The following is an 18,997-nucleotide window of genomic DNA, read 5'->3' as shown; positions in this document are numbered from 1 at the left end:
CAGCCATCAGTCTCTCTACCACTTTATTTACAATCACATGTTGGAAAGTGATCCTGCAGGCATTGTAGGGGGAGCTCAATAAATACCTGTCAGAAGAAAGATTAAACTAAAGAATGGAAAACTGAAAATGGTTAATAGGCCATTCTCTACTTCACTATAAGTCAAGTACTTTATATTATTATGTGTCCTATGCCCTTCTTAAATGGGAATACTAATATCTGTAACAATAAAAGAATTGATACCGTGGCAGTATTACGCTAGCACTCTAAGCACGCTTACTCACTACTTCCCACAATAACCTGTGAGATGTGTGCACTTGTGAATCCATCTTTTTCTAGCCCGGAGGAATCAGAGGACCAGGGGTCAGTAGATCAAAGTCCTGTAGCAACTGCTCCTGGAATCTAAACCCAGGCAGCCGGCTCTGGAGCCAACACCAACCACCTTCAAGGGGAATCCTGGTGTTCTATTTTCTCTCTTTGCAAGTGGTAAAAGTTATTTTATATCTTGAAGGTAAGGCTTATATAAGGAAGCCTTATATGGTTGAGTGGAAAGACAGAATGTAAGAGCCAAACCCTGGTTAACTCTTTTATAGCTTTGCAATGAATCACTTGGCCTGTTTTGTTTTGTTTTGTTTGCGTATAAAATGAAAACTGGGTTCAAAGATCTTTTGAGTGTCTTCATTTAAAAGCTTTGCGAAGTGTAAAGTGCTGTTTAAATGTGAATAAGAACTTTGATTTTGTGCTCTTTGGAATAAATTTCACTTTTAAATGACAAGTAAAGTAGCATACATAGCTTTTGAGAAACACCCAACTTCACAATTTCCAACCAATTTTCCAATTTAGGCCTGTTAAATAATGTTTTCTGGCCTATGGCTGCAATTTCACTTTCTGCATCTTGATATTCCCTTGGAAGAAAATAAAGGTTCTTTTCTGGCGGACATTGAAATTTTAAAATAAAATCTCATTTTTTTCTGATTATAAAAGGAATACATGCTTCCAGTAGGAAAAAAAATAGAAAAACGGAAGAACAATAATCATCTAGAAAGAGCCCTTGTTAGGATTTTGGCATATTTTAATAAACATAACTGAGATCTTCTTTTGGATATAGACCTTTCTATTCTGCTTCTTTTATCTAATATATTATAAACATTTTGAGAAATTGTTTCTTTCAGCAATTCATGGTTTGCACGACAGGAAATAACCAACTCCCCTTGAGAAAATTAAAGCAACTGGTGGCAGCTACAAATCTGACTTTAATTTGTCACAATAGCGATTCCATTTCCTTCTTCTTTGGGGGCAGCTTACAAGTATCCTCAGCTGTCACCACCACGCCCTTCTCTTTCTTATCAAAGAACACAAGGTCAGGTGATGAAATGCGCAATTTGTCATTTGGCATCTTCCACGAGAGTGGCAGGAATATTAGAAAATACAGTAGAAATATTGCAAAATCTAATAATTTAGATGTTTAATGACATATTTTCTCATTCAGTTATAGATATATTTGTTCAATGATACTGAAGTCATTTAATACCAAAAGGAAATAATCTAAATGTACTATAAAAAGAAAATTTTCATAATTTATAAAAAATATTTAAAAGGAAAATTGTCATATACATGTTCCATGTAAAAGGAGTATACTGCATCATATATTGCCTTTGAACATTAAAATTCATATGTAAAAAGGATTATACTTTACTATGGTTAAAAGCTTTTGCTCTGCAATTATATATTTGGAGTTTAAATTCTCGCTTACAAGCTGGGTGACCTTGGTTGAGTTATTTCTCCTCTTTCAGTCTCAGTTTCCTCATCTGTAATAGTAGCGGTTACTTCATAGGGTGTTTGTGGGGATTAAATGAGTCTATCTGTGCAAAGCATAGATATAATTTGTATGCCATAATTGACATATATCGCGGTTCCCAAATACGCCTGGAAGGCCCAGAGCCAGCCTTGTTGCTTCAGGTTGCCTGAGGCTGTTTTGAAAATATCCTGGGCTCTACCTCCAGAAATTCAGGTTCAATGACTTTGCAGTTACAATGTGATGATGCTTTCTGGAAGATGTAGTGGGAGTGCAGAGGGAATGATGAGTTCACTCCTTTGGGAGGATTGAAGAAGGCTTCACAAAGGACACAATGATGGGGCCATGGCTTGAAGGGTGAACAGATGCTTCCTAGGAGAAGAGGTGGCGGGAGAGGGATGTACTCAGCAGAGAGAGAAGGGACATCCAAAACTCAACTATATTAGGGACCTATTAAAAGCAAGGCAGGCTTCTGAACACATTTATCTCATTTACTCCTCACCACAACCCAATTAGGGTGGAATTAAAATCTCCTTGCATGTATGTGAACATTAAGTAGTTTAGGCATCTTTTTCAGGCTCACAGTATAAGTAGGATTCAAACCCAGGTCTAACTTCAAAGGTCATGGTCTTTTCTGTGGGCTCCCTCTACTGATGATGACTTAGTGAGCTTGGAGCTCTGGGTGGGGCAACCATGGTAGAAGAGGCAGAGAGGCAGCCGTGGTTTGGTTGTGAAGGGACTCATTTTTATTTTTAGTATTCACAGCAATCCTCCTGTGCTTCTAGTCTTCCAAGAGACCTACATCCTGGTGACCTTGCCTAAGAGGGGTATACACCTGGCCTTATACACCCTGTGCCTGGGGTTAGGCACCTCTCAGACTAGAGCTGTTGTGGTGGTTGTTGTTAGATGTAGTGGCATTGACCAACTTCTTCTTGGGACTTTCCTCCATAACTTCTGCCCTCCTTCCTCATGTTACTTAAAAGTAATAAACCACCCAGATGCCCCAAGGCAATTTGGTCTGCTAGTTAGAAAACAAGATCTTTTTGATCTTGTGTGTGAACCCTGAGATCTCAGTTTGGAAACATACAAAAGATATTAAGGATGGGGCCACACTCTAGTTTTTCATACATACAGTAGAATGGGGACCACAGTGAATCCCTTAGATATTATGAAACTTCGAAGGTGGGATGGCAATGAAAAAAATAGCCCTGCGTTTGGTTTATTAATGAGGTCACAAGAGATAGGCTCTGCCTGTTTCTGGGTAGGAGGTTGAATTTAATTTTATTGAACAAACAAGTCATTTTAGCTCAGTGACTCATAGGTAACTTCAGTCAAAAAAACTTAATTTACTTCTGCTTCCCTCTATATTTTAATGTCTCCAGAAATCCAGAGAAGCCACTATGCTGAAAATACTTTGAGTGGGTTAGAGTTTCGCTCAAGGAAGTGCTGTTGTAGAAAACGGCCATTTCTCTGTGCTGTGTTCAGGTGAGTTATCAAATCCGCTGGGATCTGACACAAGTCACTTTTGTGTTCAATAGAATCCATCATGAGGGAGTGAGGTGGTGCCTGAACGCTAATGTCTAAATAGTTTCTCACAGAGGAAAATTTAGAGTTTCTCACTAAAGGAAACTCATTTCTTTGTGGGCTTTCTCATGGACAGTCTTGTAATGCTTTTCAAAATGAAGCTTATTATAAACTAAAAATACAGGGGCCCTTGAACAAAAGTAGTTGGTTGACTTCATGATGCCTGTTCTGGCCAGATGGCTCATGAATGATTATGATTCCCAAGTGGAATTTCCAAAATAGACCTCTCCTCTGCACTTCAGTCCATTATTTCTAGCTTTCTTCGGGATATTTCCACTCAATTCTCCTGCAAACTCAACCTATCCCAGCGGAGCTTACCATCTTTCCCCTAACTCATCCTCTGACTTTTCTGACTGTTGATCTCATCTCCAATTTTTCAGATGACCAGACCAACTCTGGCTCTCCCAATATTCAGTATCCTCAAGTTTTACGTCTTCTTTCATATGAAATCTGTGGATTTACACTTTCATCTCTACAGCCATCGCAGTCTGCAGCCTGATTACACTTCTTTGGATTCATTGAGTCTGTGTCTCCTACATATGGATGTTAGTTAATTTTCTCAAACACTGTTTTATCCTGTTCATCTTTTTCTCAAAATTCTGTAGAGACCCTCTGCTTAATGAGACAAGTTTGATTTCTTTATCTTGGCATTCCAAGCCTTTCTCTCTAGTTAATGAACTTTATTTGCTACTTTTTGGATCTTCTTCCTACTTAATGACTTTATGTCCCCATATGTAGGTCCGTCTCCCTTATAGACAATTCCTTCATCAGTCAACACTCTATCTTACCTTTCAGGGTTTAGCACAAGACCATAAATCCTTCTGCTCAGCGTACTTCAGTAATCTCTGCCTTCTCTTGTCTCTGATTATTGTTACTTATTTTAGAATTAGATCATTTACTCTGTTGTAGGGTACTTGGTGTAATGTTTATTTTTCTTGTCTATGTAATGAGATTGTTTGCTCTTTGAGGGTAGCAGAATATCTCATAGTTTCCTTTCTAGCCCTCAGAATTTTCTGCCCAGATATAGCATATAGCAGGTTTCTCCCCCATCTCCCCAGTCCTTGTTGATTTAAAAGGAATTGTTCAGATATTTTTGTTTGGAGTCTCCGGTAGATCCCAGTCCCATTGCTGTCTGAGACAGAAGATAGCCACCATACAAAAGGCCATCTCAGTCCTGTGGTGGTTGGTGTGGCTCAGAGCACCTTGGTTTCATGGCCTTCTTGGCATGGAGTAGGCATTCTGTTTGTTGAATGAATAAATGAATGAAAACCCAGAGGAAGTACTGGACTCGCTAACTCAATTTTTTATTTTCATCCCTCAGATAAAAGTAATCCATTAAATGATGTCAGGCAGGTTAACAGGCAGTGGCTGTTTTCACTTTTAGATGTAGAAGGTGAAAATGGTTTCTTTTTGAATATGTTTTTTCTCAGACATATTTTGTATGATTTTTCCCGATTTCTCTGCTCGGATCCCACTAGAATACCTTGTCTTTCAATATACCTTTATCTAGTTGAGCAAACTCATTGACAATGTTTTCCTGGTTTCTTAAGTCTTAAAGTATATTTTATAATGGCACTAACAGTTGGCCTTAGCATACAACCCTCTTTTATTTCACTGTTGCTTCCATAATCTGCTTGTGTTTTAACTCCTCCCAGGAAGCCTTCCTTAATTTCCAAGACAGAGTTAATTATTTCCTTCTCGAACTCCTCTGAATCCCATAGATGCATATATTTCTTGTATTATGTATGCTGTTATACAGGCGTGTATTACTTGGTGTATCACACCACATCAAAATTTATTTGTAAATAAATTGTAGATACAGTAGCTTATGCTACTGTAAATCCCTCCAGGGCAGCGGCCATGTCTCATTCATCTCTGTATCTCCAGCACTGGTACAATGCCTCCCATAGGAGGTGCTCCATCAAGGGGTAGTCATAGGGACAGCCGGGACATCACCAACTCTGTCTTCCGCAGGCTAGTGGCATTTCAGTGGCTAACCATCCTGCTGCTTTGGCACTTCCGCAGCTGAAGTGCTAGGAGCTTGCAGCCAGAAGCCCTGAGTGCACCATCATGGAGCAAGATCCAGCTGAGCCAGAAAGCACCACGGCCACAGCGAGTGCCTTGCCTTTCTTCTAGAGGAAGGTAAATATTGAACTTTGAAATTGTAGGGTGTTACCTTGGCACTCACAAGTATGAGGAGAAGTCTGAACAAGTCCCAGCGGACACCTCCCTTCTCCACTTGGGGAACGCAGGGCTGGGGGTGGGATGTCATCTTCTCAGCATGACTGAATTCAAATCATCCGATGACATTTTAGTTCCGATTCTTTGCTTGTGTAGTTCTTATAGGTGACAGAAAAAGGTATCTGTAAGGTTACTAAAAGGCTGTAACTGCCAAGAATTCTCTCATAGGAAATGGAGTCTGTAAAGAAACTATCCCTCCATCTTTAAGATGGGGCTATCACTTAGGGCCAGATGGTTTCCAGCATACTGAGTGGCTTTTGGTCAACAGTCCTTCACCGAGAGTGTGTTTTATATGTCAAAGAAAGAACGCTGCAGGGTATAATACGTTTTAGATGGCAGCTTTAAAAAAAATATTTGAGTCTCTGGGTCACTTCTTCATAAAAAGGTTAAAAAATATATATGTTTGTATATATTGGTTCCATTTGGGAAATAATAAGTAAAGGAAAATATTTTTGTAGCTCTATTAAAATGACCTCATGCTTGTGCAGTTAAGATGACCCTGACAGGAGAGGCAAGTCTGAAGGAATAGAGCTTTAAAGATCAAGATTAGCAAATTAACAGGCAGGAAAAGACAAATAGCCAATTAACCTACTACTGCAAAGCCCAGGGCCTGGTCTGGAGCTCTGGGTTCTCTGTGGCAGCAGATATTTGGTGGCCTAAAACCTCAGGCTGAAGCTGTTTCTTTCCCTCAAGCTCCACAGTCCCTGAGCATGTTTTCTTTGTATGTCACTTCCTCTGCTGAGCCGGTGTGGAAATCACTTTGTGTTGCTCTGAGACGGTTGCCACGGGAACATCTCAACCTAGTCATTATCTACTCAGGCTGCTGATTATATTAAATCAGGAGACAGAGCTGTAGACGGGGCTGCTGGAGCCGCCTGCTCTGCAGAAGGTTGTAATTGCTCCTGCGACTCTCCCCTCTGGGTCCACAGGTCTGGGAACACTCTTCTCTACATTTTTTCCTCCTTTGTTTCCCCCCTACAAACAGAAGTAGCAAATGAAATAAATCTATAGGAAATCGACATTGGGAGAATGCAGCCATTACTTTTCCATCCCTCCAGTTCTCTGTGTTAGGACATCATCTGGAATAAAAACAATTGTCCCCCTTTTCTCTCTGTTCTGGCTCTCTGTGCTTAGGTATAAAGATAACAGTCTTTAAAGATCTATCTTTCCAATGTTCCACATAAACGGTGCTGAGGCCACAGTTTCCTGCTACTTATCCAGAGAAGCTTCAAGAAGTTCATAGAGATGACTCTCTTCTAAATTGTGTGTGTAAAGTAGAAACAGGAAATGAAATGAGCTTTTAATGAGTCTTATGTATTTCTATTGATCTAGATGAATCTCTTATGAAAATGATTTTCCAATCTTTATTCCTGGAATGCATATGATATGATATTATTATTTTTAACTGACAAAATTGTACATATTTATGGTATACAACATATTTCAAGATATATATGTGTGTATATATATACACACACACACACACGCACATTGTGGAATAACTAAGTAAAGCTAAATAACTTATGCATTACTTCACATACTTATACCTTTTTGTGATGAGATCATTTAAAACCTACTCTGTTAGCAATTTTCAAGTATATGTTTGTTATTAACTATAGACACTATATTATACAATAGATCTTTTAAACTTATTCCTGCATGTGATCTTTGAGAAACATTAAATTGAAATACTCTTTTGGGGGAAAACCTATACAAGCAGTTGGCCTTGTAATTTAATGTTCAAATCAGGACACTCTGGGAATGAAAGATGGCACTATTAAATACTCCTGAACAAGTGCAAACTAGGACTATGCCAGGCAAACCAAGAATCACCTTACATGCAGACAATAGGTACATGAAATCAGTAGTACTGTGTTTCCCTCTGGCCCAAATATGTGCTTCCCCTCCCCGCAAAAATAACCTCTTCCAGAAGAATGTGCAATTAGAAATTATAATTTTAAATTGGAATTTAAAATCTGCATCGATAACAGATGTTCCCTCTCTGTTTATTCTTCTGTTCATAAAAATTTAGTCAACGTGAGTCCACTCTTGAAAGTAAAGTGATGGCACTGGAAATGTAACAGAAAAAAAAAAGACGTTAACAAAGGTAAACAGACTGGACTGAAAGTGCTTGTGGCTTTGTCATAAAGCTCTCTTAAATCTGTTTAAAAAAATCTAGGGGTTGGCAACCTTGTTCTATAATGGGCCATAGAGTGAGTATTCTGGGGTTTGTGGGGGGCAGTTTGTAGACCACACAGTTTCTATGCAACTACTTTGCCACTGTTTCAGTGACAGCAGTCATAGATGTCATATAAACAAATGGGCATGGCAATATCCCAGTAAAATTTTATTTACCAAAACAGGCAGGAGAAGGGGACAGATTTGGTGTGTGGGCAGTCATTTGTCCACTTCTTTTCTAGTAATTCAGTTTTTTTTTTTTTGAGATGGAGTCTCGCTCTGTCGCCCAGGCTGGAGTGCAGTGGCACCATCTCGGCTCACTGCAAGCTCCGCCTCCTGGGTTCACGCCATTCTCCTGCCTCAGCCTCCCAAGTGGCTGGGACTACAGGCGCCCGCCAAAACGCCCGCCTAATTTTTTTGTATTTTTAGTAGAGACGGGGTTTCACCATGTTAGCCAAGATGGTCTTGATTTCCTGACCTTGTGATCCACCTGCCTCGGCCTCCCAAAGTGCTGGGATTACAGGCGTGAGCCACCTAGTAATCCATTTTAATGCCTAGAAACTGTTCTGGTTGAAGACGAGTTATTTTAGATTTTAATTCTGATGTCCCCTGCCCTCCTGTGACAGACTGGGGCTGTGACTAATGGGACCAATGGAGAAATGCATGGGCCTCACTATTTAGTATACATTTCTGCTCTTGCGTGCTCCAGTGATTCATGCATGTACTGAGGTGGGTGGGAGAGGGACACCCACCCGGCGACACTCTGGAAAGGGGATGGCAGTTGTGTGGGTTTCACTAACATTTTGGAAGGAAGGCTGCAGGGATGCAGAGCTGGGGAGTGACGGCTATGGTGATTTGGTTTTTCCTATAAATGGTTTAAAAAAAATTCCTAGATTAGATTTTACCGTGGGAGAGAGAACAAAACTGCAAGCACCCGAGGGAAATGAAGTTTAGGGTCTGTGCCCACACTGGGAAAAACTTGACTCAAAATTAAGGTAAGTGATCTAAAGAATCACTTTAAACTAGCTCAGCTCTTACAGTGTAGAATAAGAATGAACTGGTAAAGAGAAAAGCCCTAGGAGAAAATCCCCAGATGTCCCAAGATGTTTCCTTTTAGGCATAAAGCACACACTAACAACTCAGGCAAACCACAAGGACATGAGTGATATTAAAGAGAATTAAATAGACAGTATATGAAGTAGTAGGAGATATGACATATATACCTTATGTAACTGTGACTAACACAGATGTTCATACATCTCTGCTCCATAGTGACAAGCTGCTGTAATTGCAAACTAAGTTAGGAACCGTGGAGGGTGACCACAGTAATGTTATCTGTTCTAGTTTCAACTCACCAACGGGGTCTATGGTGCATGATACCAAGAGGTAAATCGTATCACAAATAAAGGAATATCTTAGAGGTCTTCGTTCCTACCTGTGTTGTTCAGTTAAACACAGGGGATAATTTATGTTCACAGTTATTTAATATAATGTTTTTGAGGAGACCCTTTAATAGTTGGTAAGTTAACTATAGTTAGTAAGTGATCAATAGCAACTGATTGTCTTTAGGATCTTATAGTCTGTTTGGGGATAAAGAGAAGATTGTCTTTAGAATCTTATAGCCTATTTGGGGTATGTTTGATACATTAAAAAAACTAGAGACCTCATATAAAGGAAAATATGCTAAAGAAAAGTTAATATTGCCTCTGCAGTATGTTATAGAGTAAGAGACATGGGTGAAAGAGTTATCCAGAATGGAATGCTGAGGAGACCCTAAAGGGAATTTCAGGGTGGATGGCCAGCGCTGTCACTCGATGAGTGGAGGACTGTGAGCACCAGGTGGGGTGAAATAGGGGTGGAGGGGCAGGCAGCATCCAGGGCCAGGGAAATGAGGCTGGGGTTGAGTCCAGGTACTCAGAAGTCCTGGAGGATCTCCAGCAGAGGGGAGACAGGATAGCAGTTGCTGGCAGATGATCTCTTACATGGTGAACAATATGACACTGAAATATTGTCTGCAATGAGTTTCTCTTTAAATGTTATTTATATTTGCCATTGTTTTTCAGATTACAAAAGAAAAAGGGCAAATTGAAATAAAAAAAAAAAAAAAAAAAAAAAAAAAACAAAAAACAGAAACAAAAAGTGTTCCACTGTCCCGCCTGCAAAGATAACCACCATTAGCAGTAAAGTTGCTTATTAACACTGGGATTAAGGTTTTAAAATAATGGAACTTTGGAATTATAAACAGAAATATCCCCTTATTTTCCTAATTCCTTTGTGGTTCATATCAGAAAACATGAACTAACACTCATCTACTATTGAGAAGAGGCTTTTTGGTTGTTTTCTCTCTCCAACTTTCAAAATGGGACGCTGTTGGAGAGTTCTGGTCTATATGAAACAGTGAAGCGGAACCCCTTGCTCATCCTTGTCCTGCTTAGAGAAACCACATGCCTAGGACCTGGAAATCCATTCAGTCTAGAGACTGTCAAAGGTGTAACTTCCATGGGTAGCTGGAACAGCCCAATCAGGGTATAAGGAAAGGTCAGACAGACCATTAGAGCTCCCACAGGCTGTATCCCATATTATTGCATTGGTCTAACGGCTCAATTCGGTCTTCCAAAAAGCGTTTTTGAGGGTCTGGGTAGGGAAGGTTATCTCTAGTGTGGAAAGAATTACTCCAAGTCTCTGTGTCCCTGAAAGTGCTAAAAAAACAGACATTGCACATTGATAGGGGAGATGAACAAGCCAGGAGAAATACAAACATGCCACCTACTATTGGCCTCCCAAGGATTGAAGGATTAGAAATAACAAGTTCTAATTTCTCCTAGTAATTTCCAGGGGTTGAAGTAAATCAAATGACTTCTTTAGCTAAGCTTATTTGTGTCAAAGGAAAGTAATATTCTTTGGGTATAATCTAGTACTTTGAAATTTATAGATGGGAAGTGATATGAGAACCAAACACTGAAAACCTTGGAGCAAATTGTGAAATTTATCCACTTGCTCTTCCACCTCCCCCACAAGTCTACAGTGAAGGATGATTACGATCGTTATAAGATATGAAATCTGGAGGGATGACCGGTCACTGGTTTGAGTTTGCAAAATAACCTAAGATTAAGAAAATTATGGACCAAAGGTTGAGCAAAACTCCCGATGAGGGGTAGTTTAGGGAGGGGAAGGCAGAAGTCAATGAACTTGTAAGGTTCAAGGGAGAAAGCAGCAATGCTTTGGATTTTGCCATGGTGAGGAGTTTTACCAGGAAGGCAAGAAAAGACCTTGAGGATTTATATTAGACAAAGAAGTGAGAATTCTATAATGTGTGGGTTACTAAGGGCAACTGTAGAAGAGGATTCCCTGTGGGGTTTCAAAAATAAAATGGAATCTCACCTAGTCTAGCTCTGGCTGAAGGTAGAGAGAATGTGCTGGAAAATGAAAATAGTAGCTTTCCTGTATAGGGCATCACAGTTTTTGAGACTTACACTTTTATAAAAGAATTTTATTATTTTGAGACTGGCTGGAGGGCAGTGGTGAGATCTTGGCTCACTGAAGCCTCAACTTCCTGGGATCAAGCTATTCCCTCACCTCAGCCCCCAAGTAAGTAGCTGGGACTACAGGCTGCACCACCATGCCCAGCTAATTTTTTGATTTTTTGTAGAAATAAGGTCTCACTATGTTGCCCAACTCCTGGGCTGAAGCAATCCTCCCACCTTGGCCTCCCAAAGTGCTGGGATTACAGGCGTAAGCCACCATGCCTGGCCAGAGGATTATACTTTTAAAGCTGACCTGATCTCATTTGACCCTCACTGAAGCTCTGAGAGGCAGGGCAGGGCCAGAATTACTTCACTTGTGAGGAAATTCAAAGACAAAGGGTTAAGTTCTAGTTGGCAGAAGAGAGATTCAGGAAGGAAGGCAGACCCCGGAACGTTTTGAAGTTCAGAGGGAAATGAGGATTTTTTTTTTTTTCTTTTTGAAGAAAACGTTTGTTCCTTTCCAGGTACACTTGATTACTCACTGTTAAGTAGGCGGAAATCAATGAATGGGTAGGAGCCACGGCGTTCAGCAGGAACCCCCGTCTGACCCCTTAGTCGTATATCTCCTAGAAAACAGAAAATCCAAACAAAGGCTTGAAAACATTGCCACGTGCATTCACTTTTCCCCTTTAAATCCTCTGTAAATCCTCAATGAAACCAACCCCACATGTCAGGAGAAAAATGGTTCCCTTTTACCATACTGAAGCGAGTGCTGTGTGGAAAGGGATATTTAATGCTGAGTGTAATGAGGTTGGCAATACAACAAGGAACATGGGTCTCTTGTATGTGCTCAGAAGACGGGTCTGTGAAAATCACAGCAACTTACAAAGTTCCATAAAAAGACAAAAGTAATTTTATGCTTCCCAGGGCCACAGAGACAAAGCATCTGAATCTGGAAGGATAAATGAGTGTTGCATTGTAGCTTTCATTCTTAGAAGTGTTAATCACCCAGACTATAATTTTTCTTGGTTCCAGCACAATTGTTTTCTGACTGCTATCCACCTTCCTTTTTTCCATATTATATCATTAATGTGCTTTAGAATCGCCTCACAGGCTAGCCTTGCTCCAGGCACTTGGCCAGTCTTGCACACAGGACAGTCCGTAGAGTTTCTAGTACTTATTTATTTGGTTTCCATATATATATATATATATATATACTATATATATAATATATATATTTGTGAATAAATATATTTGTGATATACTATATACTATGGTGTGATATATATATATATATATGGTGAATTGATATATATACTTTGTGATATATATATATATCAGTATTTTGTGATATATATATATATATTTGTGATAATATATATATATATTGTGATATATATATATATAATAATATTTTGTGGATGGGAGTCTCACTTTGTTGCCAGGCTGGAGTGCAGTGATCTCAGCTCACTGCAACCTCTGACTCCTGAGTTCAAGTGAATCTCCTGCCTCAGCCTCCCGAATAGCTGGGATTACAGGCACACACCACCACGCCCGGCTAATTTTTGTATTTTTAGTAGAGAAGGGGGTTTCACCATGTTGGCTAGGATGGTCTTGATCTTTTGACCTCATGATCCACCTGCCTCAGCCTCCCAAAGTGCTGGGATTACAGGCGTGAGCCACTGTACCTGGCTGGTTTCCTTTCATATTTAATATCTGTTTTCGTTTTCCTTTTTGGTATGTGTCCTGTCTTTCTCATCAGAGGAGGTAACAGAGTAGAGTGGAAAGAACATGGACTTTAGAACAAGGTAGGCTTTGGAGAAACCTTGCTGAGACACTTGCTACCTGTGTGATCTTGGCAGATTTATTTATCTGAGCCTCAGATGCCTCATTTATACAATGAAGCTAAGACCCACTTCGAAGTGTCCTTGTCAGAGAACCTAAAATAATACTCACTGCCTGGCAATAAATGCTGGTTTGCTTCCTTCTAAACTCCTGCAAAGCAGGGATCATGCATATCATGTTATTTACGTTTCTCCATAGCACTTTCAAGGCTGTCTGGTACTTAGTGGATTCTAAGTGAATGTTCTCTGTTGACAAGAGTAGAAATAAAGACCAAATTCACCAGTTATTATATATACTATGGAATCAGAGGAGAGGTAGAAATACCTGAGACATAATATATCTCTGGAAGAACTGAATCAGGGAAGGTTTCAATTCCAGTAGTAATGGGTACACTCCCTAAATTACCTTTTCCCCAAACTAAGGTGGCACTGGGGCCCCAGCCTAGGAACTGAAAGGAAGAACAGTCCTCTCTCCTTCCTTTCCTAATTCCTGGAGGAACTCAGGACCTGGGTGAGATCCCCATCAGCTGCAACTCATGCAACTGATGATATGCTTAAAATGACCCTCACAGATGGGCCTTGAGTGTACTGTACTTGGAGCTGTAAAGTGCAAGCCATGAGCTCTTGAGCTATTCTCTGCTTTGAATTTTATACTGGTGCCTTCTTTAATGCTTTGTATAATCTGATGTTACATTGCCATATTGATATGAAAGAATATTGTAATTTATGGATACATGTTATAAACCAAAGTGACAGGAAGAGGAAACAGATGGAAAAGTACTTTTATAGGTGTGAATATAAACTTACATCAATGAGGGTAATGCTGTTAGCTTTAAAAAAGTGTACTTATTTATTTTGATATTGGGTGGCTGGTCAATAAAGGAAAGCTACTAAGGAAAGTTGAAGTGTTTTTCTCTCCTCAGCAGTTGTCTTGAACACCGTATGTTTACAAAGCACTTTCACAACATGACAATGTATTTATTTTCTTGTTTTTTTTTCTCATTGGGTCTTCATAATAACCCAGTGAGGAGAGACACCTTTATTCTGTTTACTTTATAAGTAAGAAAATAGAGGCTCAGAGAAGAATGGTTGTGAAGGACTACTATTTGCTCTGTAGTTCCAGGTAAAGGCACAAGCCCCTTGAAGTCCTGATATAGTAAATATTTATGGACTTTAACTGAGCTGCCTAAGTTGATGGTGGTTTCAGATTATAGTCAGTGGGGCTAGCACTTAAATCTAGGCTGTTAGACTTCATAGGCAGAGCTCTCTCCACAATACCACTGGTTTCTAATCTTATGGTTAGAAACACACACCTTACGGAGTGTGTAGACCAGGTTTTTAAAATGAAAAAAGAAATGAAATTCTTAGATCCTCACATAAAAGAAGTTGTAGTTTTAATATCAATTGAGAAAATACAGCATGTTAAAATGATATAACAGACTCACTGACTTTAAACACATTTGTGTTGTATAATGGTATATAGTAAAAATGATGCATGGAGGAGACTGCATAGATTTTGTTTACCAAGCTGACTGGGCTTGTGGATTTGTTGACCTGTTGCTGTAATCTCATGGGCTTCTTCCAGCACTTTCAGTCTCACCTTTTGAAAATCACTTCTCCATTAGTATTTTCTTCTCAGTATTACCAAAGAGTTCCTCTTGACTTTGTAGCTATGAGGTTACCACTTCCCCAGAAAGTGTCTATGTAATATTGACGAAGGTTTTAATGCCTGTGACAGGATTTCTTCCTGGTCTCCACCTGAGAGTCTAGGGCAGAGGACGCCCATTAGCATGTAAGGTTTTAGATTTAGGGAAACTGAGGAAGAGTACCCTGTGGCCGAATGGATGAAGGGAGGGCAATACACTGGGAACTTGGGGGCTCCTGTACTGAGAAGACCAACATTTTGCCATATTGGGTAACCCTGGATGAATCAGTAATCACTTTGAAGTCCTGTTGTCTAATATTTAAATTGCATAAATCATAGCAATTTTGTCTACATCACAGAGTTGTTGTAAGGAAATTATAAGGTATGTGAAAATAATATGGTAGATAACATTCATTGAATACTTATACTCTGCTGAGCATTTTACACGTATTATTTCACATCATCAACCCAACAACCCAAAGTAGTTATTATTATTATTATTATTTGACTATTTTGCAGATGAGGAAACAAAGCCAATGGAAATTTGATAATTTGTTCAGACTCATAGAGCTAGAAAGTGCAGAGCTTATGCTTAAACTCAGAACTGACTTGAAACCTCATGTTCTTAACCACTCTCCTATATTATTAAGATGAAAAATTGTTTAAACAGGTCAGCATTAACTTTTTCTTACATAATGTATGCTTTGATTGCTGTTTGCCGATAAACCAAATATACAGTCATCATGATTTGTGGAAAAAGAATACCAGGAGAATCCCACTCCCTTGATGAGTTCACAGTTGAATCAAAAGCAGTTCAGTGGAAATGGACTGTACAAGTAAGACAAGCAAATCCTGTCCTGGATCAACAAGGAATCTATTACTTTCAAGTAAGAAAACAATTACTAAAAATATTCTTCAGCAGAAGTGAAATTAGCTGACAACAAATTTTCATACTGCATCCTACTTTGGGAAGAAGAGACAAGTAGCAATGGAGCCGGGTGAGGGCAAAGATACCTAAACAAGCAAACAAATCCAAACAAGTCAGCACTAACAACACATTAGGAAACCATACCTGGAAGATTCCATTTCAGTGCCGACACTGTCTACAACTACATGGCACTTTGAGAAGCTGATTCCTCAGAAACCTAACAATGCCCCTTTGGTGTAGTAAATAATCATTTGCAAAAGGATGAAATCATGTTAAAAATACCAATAAGGTAGGAGGCAGGACAGTTGTAAGTATGCTAACAATGCACCTGAGAAATTTCACTACATGAAAACAGTTCAATACAAACACACCAGACATTCCCAATCTTAAGCATTCCATTTAATGGAAGCACTCATGTAGTAGGATTTATGTGTTAATGGTATATTTCTAACATAGAAAGTTTTCTTTCCTTCTCTCTGCTTTAAGGAGCCTGTTCTGATATTAAATTGCTTTAATACGCTGGTGGGAAGAGAGAATTAATTCAGTAACAACAGTCCTCAGAGGAGCAGAGGCTACTGGGCTGTTGTCCGAGGGAAAGAACAAGCGGTGTCCTGCCTAGCTGCTTTTCCTGGCCCAGGTCTCAGGCAATCATCTATTTACCTAAGGCCTTATATCCAAGCTAAACAATTATTTTGACTATTCATTAAGTCCTTGTTTAACTTAAGCAACTTGCTTTTTTTCTTCTGGCAAATGAAAGGTGCTGGGGAAGCTGGTAGGAAGCGTTGACAGCCCAGAGTCATGTCCCCAGTCTGTTCTTATTGTGTTCCAAAAGGAAACAAACAGCAGGGGCATTCTGATTTTGAAAGGGCTGCTGCTTTTTTTGCCCCTTCAGGCTGACAACATCACATGTCATCCCCTGTACTGAAGGCTGCAAACAGGCCCAGAGCTGAGCCCAATTGCCCCAGGAGCCACGACCTGACCTGACTACAGCCCCTCACCCTCCCTGAGGACATGGCTCCGGAATGGACCTATTGCTTACTTGGCCTCTCGTGCTGCCTCTGGTTAATAAAAGCTTGTGCTAGGAAGCAGACGTCTATGTGGCCTCTTATGTAACTGGCAAAGAGGGTGGAGACTCTGACAGCGATAACAATTTACAGTGGCTGAAACACAGGCCATGTGACAAGAACCAGACTCTGGCCCCTGTCGTGGTATGTCAAGGTCATTTCAGGGTGAGGAAAAGGTGTCAGAGAGGGACAGAGCAGTAGCTACTGGGCTCCCATGGCATCTGAGATGAATGAAGAAGATAGTGACATTCTTGGTATAAACAGGTTGCACGGAATATGAGATAGCGATTCATAGCAGGGCCGTCACTAGGAACCAGGAAGATGAGATAGTGCTGGTATCAGAAAGATGAAGCCGCAAAGCAGCCCAAATATGGTGGGAAAGAAACAGCTCTCATGAAAGGTATTCCTGTGAGCTTGCTGAGCACATTACTAATTCATGTCACTGCCACCACTTGCAAAATAAAGACAGAGAAAACCCAGATCCCAAATCTCAGACAAGAACTTTCACCATACTGCACATCTCAGCTGGAAGCTTTGTTTATTTCAGCTGACTACTCTCCAAATTAACTAAGTGAACGATTTCTCCTAAGATGTTTATCTGGCCTAAAAGAGAGGAGGAAGGTTGTGCAATTTAATCACTCCATAGATTTGTGGGGTAGCACAAGCAGTCAGTTCAGATAACTCAGGCAGAGATTATTGTTCCAAGTACCGTGATCTTACAGGAGGGACCCAAGATGGCTGATTAGACCCAAATTTCCCCTGTGGAGGTTCAATCTTCCACTTTCTTGAGTGAGGCTGGGCCTGTCTGGTCACCAAGGACTATGTGCTGAACTGGCTAAGTAGGAGGCTTCCTGTCCATTGGTCTGTTTCACTAGCTGTGTATTCCTGGGCTGTCAGTGAGAGAGCTTCGTATGTAGGAAAGAGGCAAACCAGGAGTTAGTCATCCAGAAACCATATTTTTGGCAAAAGGAATTAAATACAATTTTCTTTGCATGTGAAAAAAGTTCTTTCTTTTCTTCTTAAAAATCTTGATTTGTATATCAAAATCAGAGAAAGGGGAAATTTCACCAAGTTCGAGTTGCCAAACAATACTGCACCACCTTGCACCTTTAGCTTAGAATGACTTTTTGACAAATATGCATTTTGGAACTTGAATGCTGCAAAAGTGAATATGTAAATAGTAGTGTGTTTATTTTCTAAAGACAGTAAGACAGGTTTTAGACTAGTGTCAACAAGAGCAATCTTCATTTTTGAGCTCAATAGTTTTTCAGACAGAAAATGAGAAAAAAGTAAGCTTCAATCACCAGGAACACAGGAGTCTCATAAAAAAAGATATTGAACAAGAAGCAGCGGGAATGCCTAAGGAGAATTTCAGGAAGCTGTAAAAGAACTTAAAAGAACACAAAGACATATCTTCTTACAAAGGTTGGGTAGAAGGAGAACAACTTGAGGAGTCACCTTGGGGACTATGCAGTCTGGGTCTGCCTTCAGTAATGAAAACACGGATGGGTCTAAGATTACGCATCATTCATGTATTTCTGGGATAATACTTTTAATCTCTGGAATCTCAACAAAGCAAAGTTTGTTGCTTTTTAGAAATGCATTATATATAAATTACTTAGCACAGTGCCTGGCTTTTAGTTGGCACTCAAAAACCAGTAGCTATTGTTCTTACCTAGTTACCATTCTTCTGACCTGTGTTCCTTCCCGCCCCTCCACCCGCCCCCTACCCGCTCCTTAATTGTTGGTATTTTTAGGAGGATTTTCTAAGTGTCAGGATCTGTTTGAAGGGCCTTATGTGTATGAGCGTCTTTAGTCCTTGTGTCATGCCCCAGACATAGGTGTGTGTATGATCCCCACTGTCCTGAAGAGCACAGACAACTTATAAAGTGACTAAATTGGGATTCCAGGTGCCCTTGGGAACCCTTGCTTTCGAAAGCACTTCTGCACGTGGCTAGCATCTCCATTCTCCATAACAGAGACCAGGAACAACTATGCATGATGTAATTCACAGGTCCCTTCAGTCTTCCCAGGCTGTGTTTCTACTCTCTCTGCTGGACATGCCAGGGTTCATAAAAGTGAGCACCAAAACTATGTCCTGAGGAAACTGAACGTTTATCCCGGTGTTTCTTCACAGCAACATTATGTGCCCAGGACAACAGGTGTGCTGTGGACCACAGCTCGGACCCATGAACCCCCAGTGGTGCAGGATAGACTATAGGGAGATGTAGACTCCACTGGAGTGTGTAGGTATC

General features: G+C 40.1%; 1 protein-coding gene across 3 annotated transcripts in view; it reads right to left on the bottom strand.

The window, feature by feature from the left end:
- Positions 1 to 18,997, bottom strand: part of PDE7B (phosphodiesterase 7B) — a 344,591-nt gene that overhangs the window by 73,786 nt on the left and 251,808 nt on the right. For all 3 annotated transcript variants that reach the window (XM_017875484.1, XM_017875483.1, XM_017875482.1), the window contains one exon: positions 11,804 to 11,887. In XM_017875484.1, the coding sequence (XP_017730973.1) occupies positions 11,804 to 11,887 (84 nt within the window). The remainder of the gene's footprint in view (positions 1 to 11,803; positions 11,888 to 18,997) is intronic.

This window comes from Rhinopithecus bieti, unplaced genomic scaffold (genome assembly GCF_001698545.2).
Source record: "Rhinopithecus bieti isolate Rb0 unplaced genomic scaffold, ASM169854v2 scaffold_9615, whole genome shotgun sequence".
Classification (NCBI taxonomy): domain Eukaryota; kingdom Metazoa; phylum Chordata; class Mammalia; order Primates; family Cercopithecidae; genus Rhinopithecus; species Rhinopithecus bieti.
The sequence above is the reverse complement of the archived record's forward strand: the minus strand, read 5'-3'. Positions and strand labels throughout refer to the sequence as shown.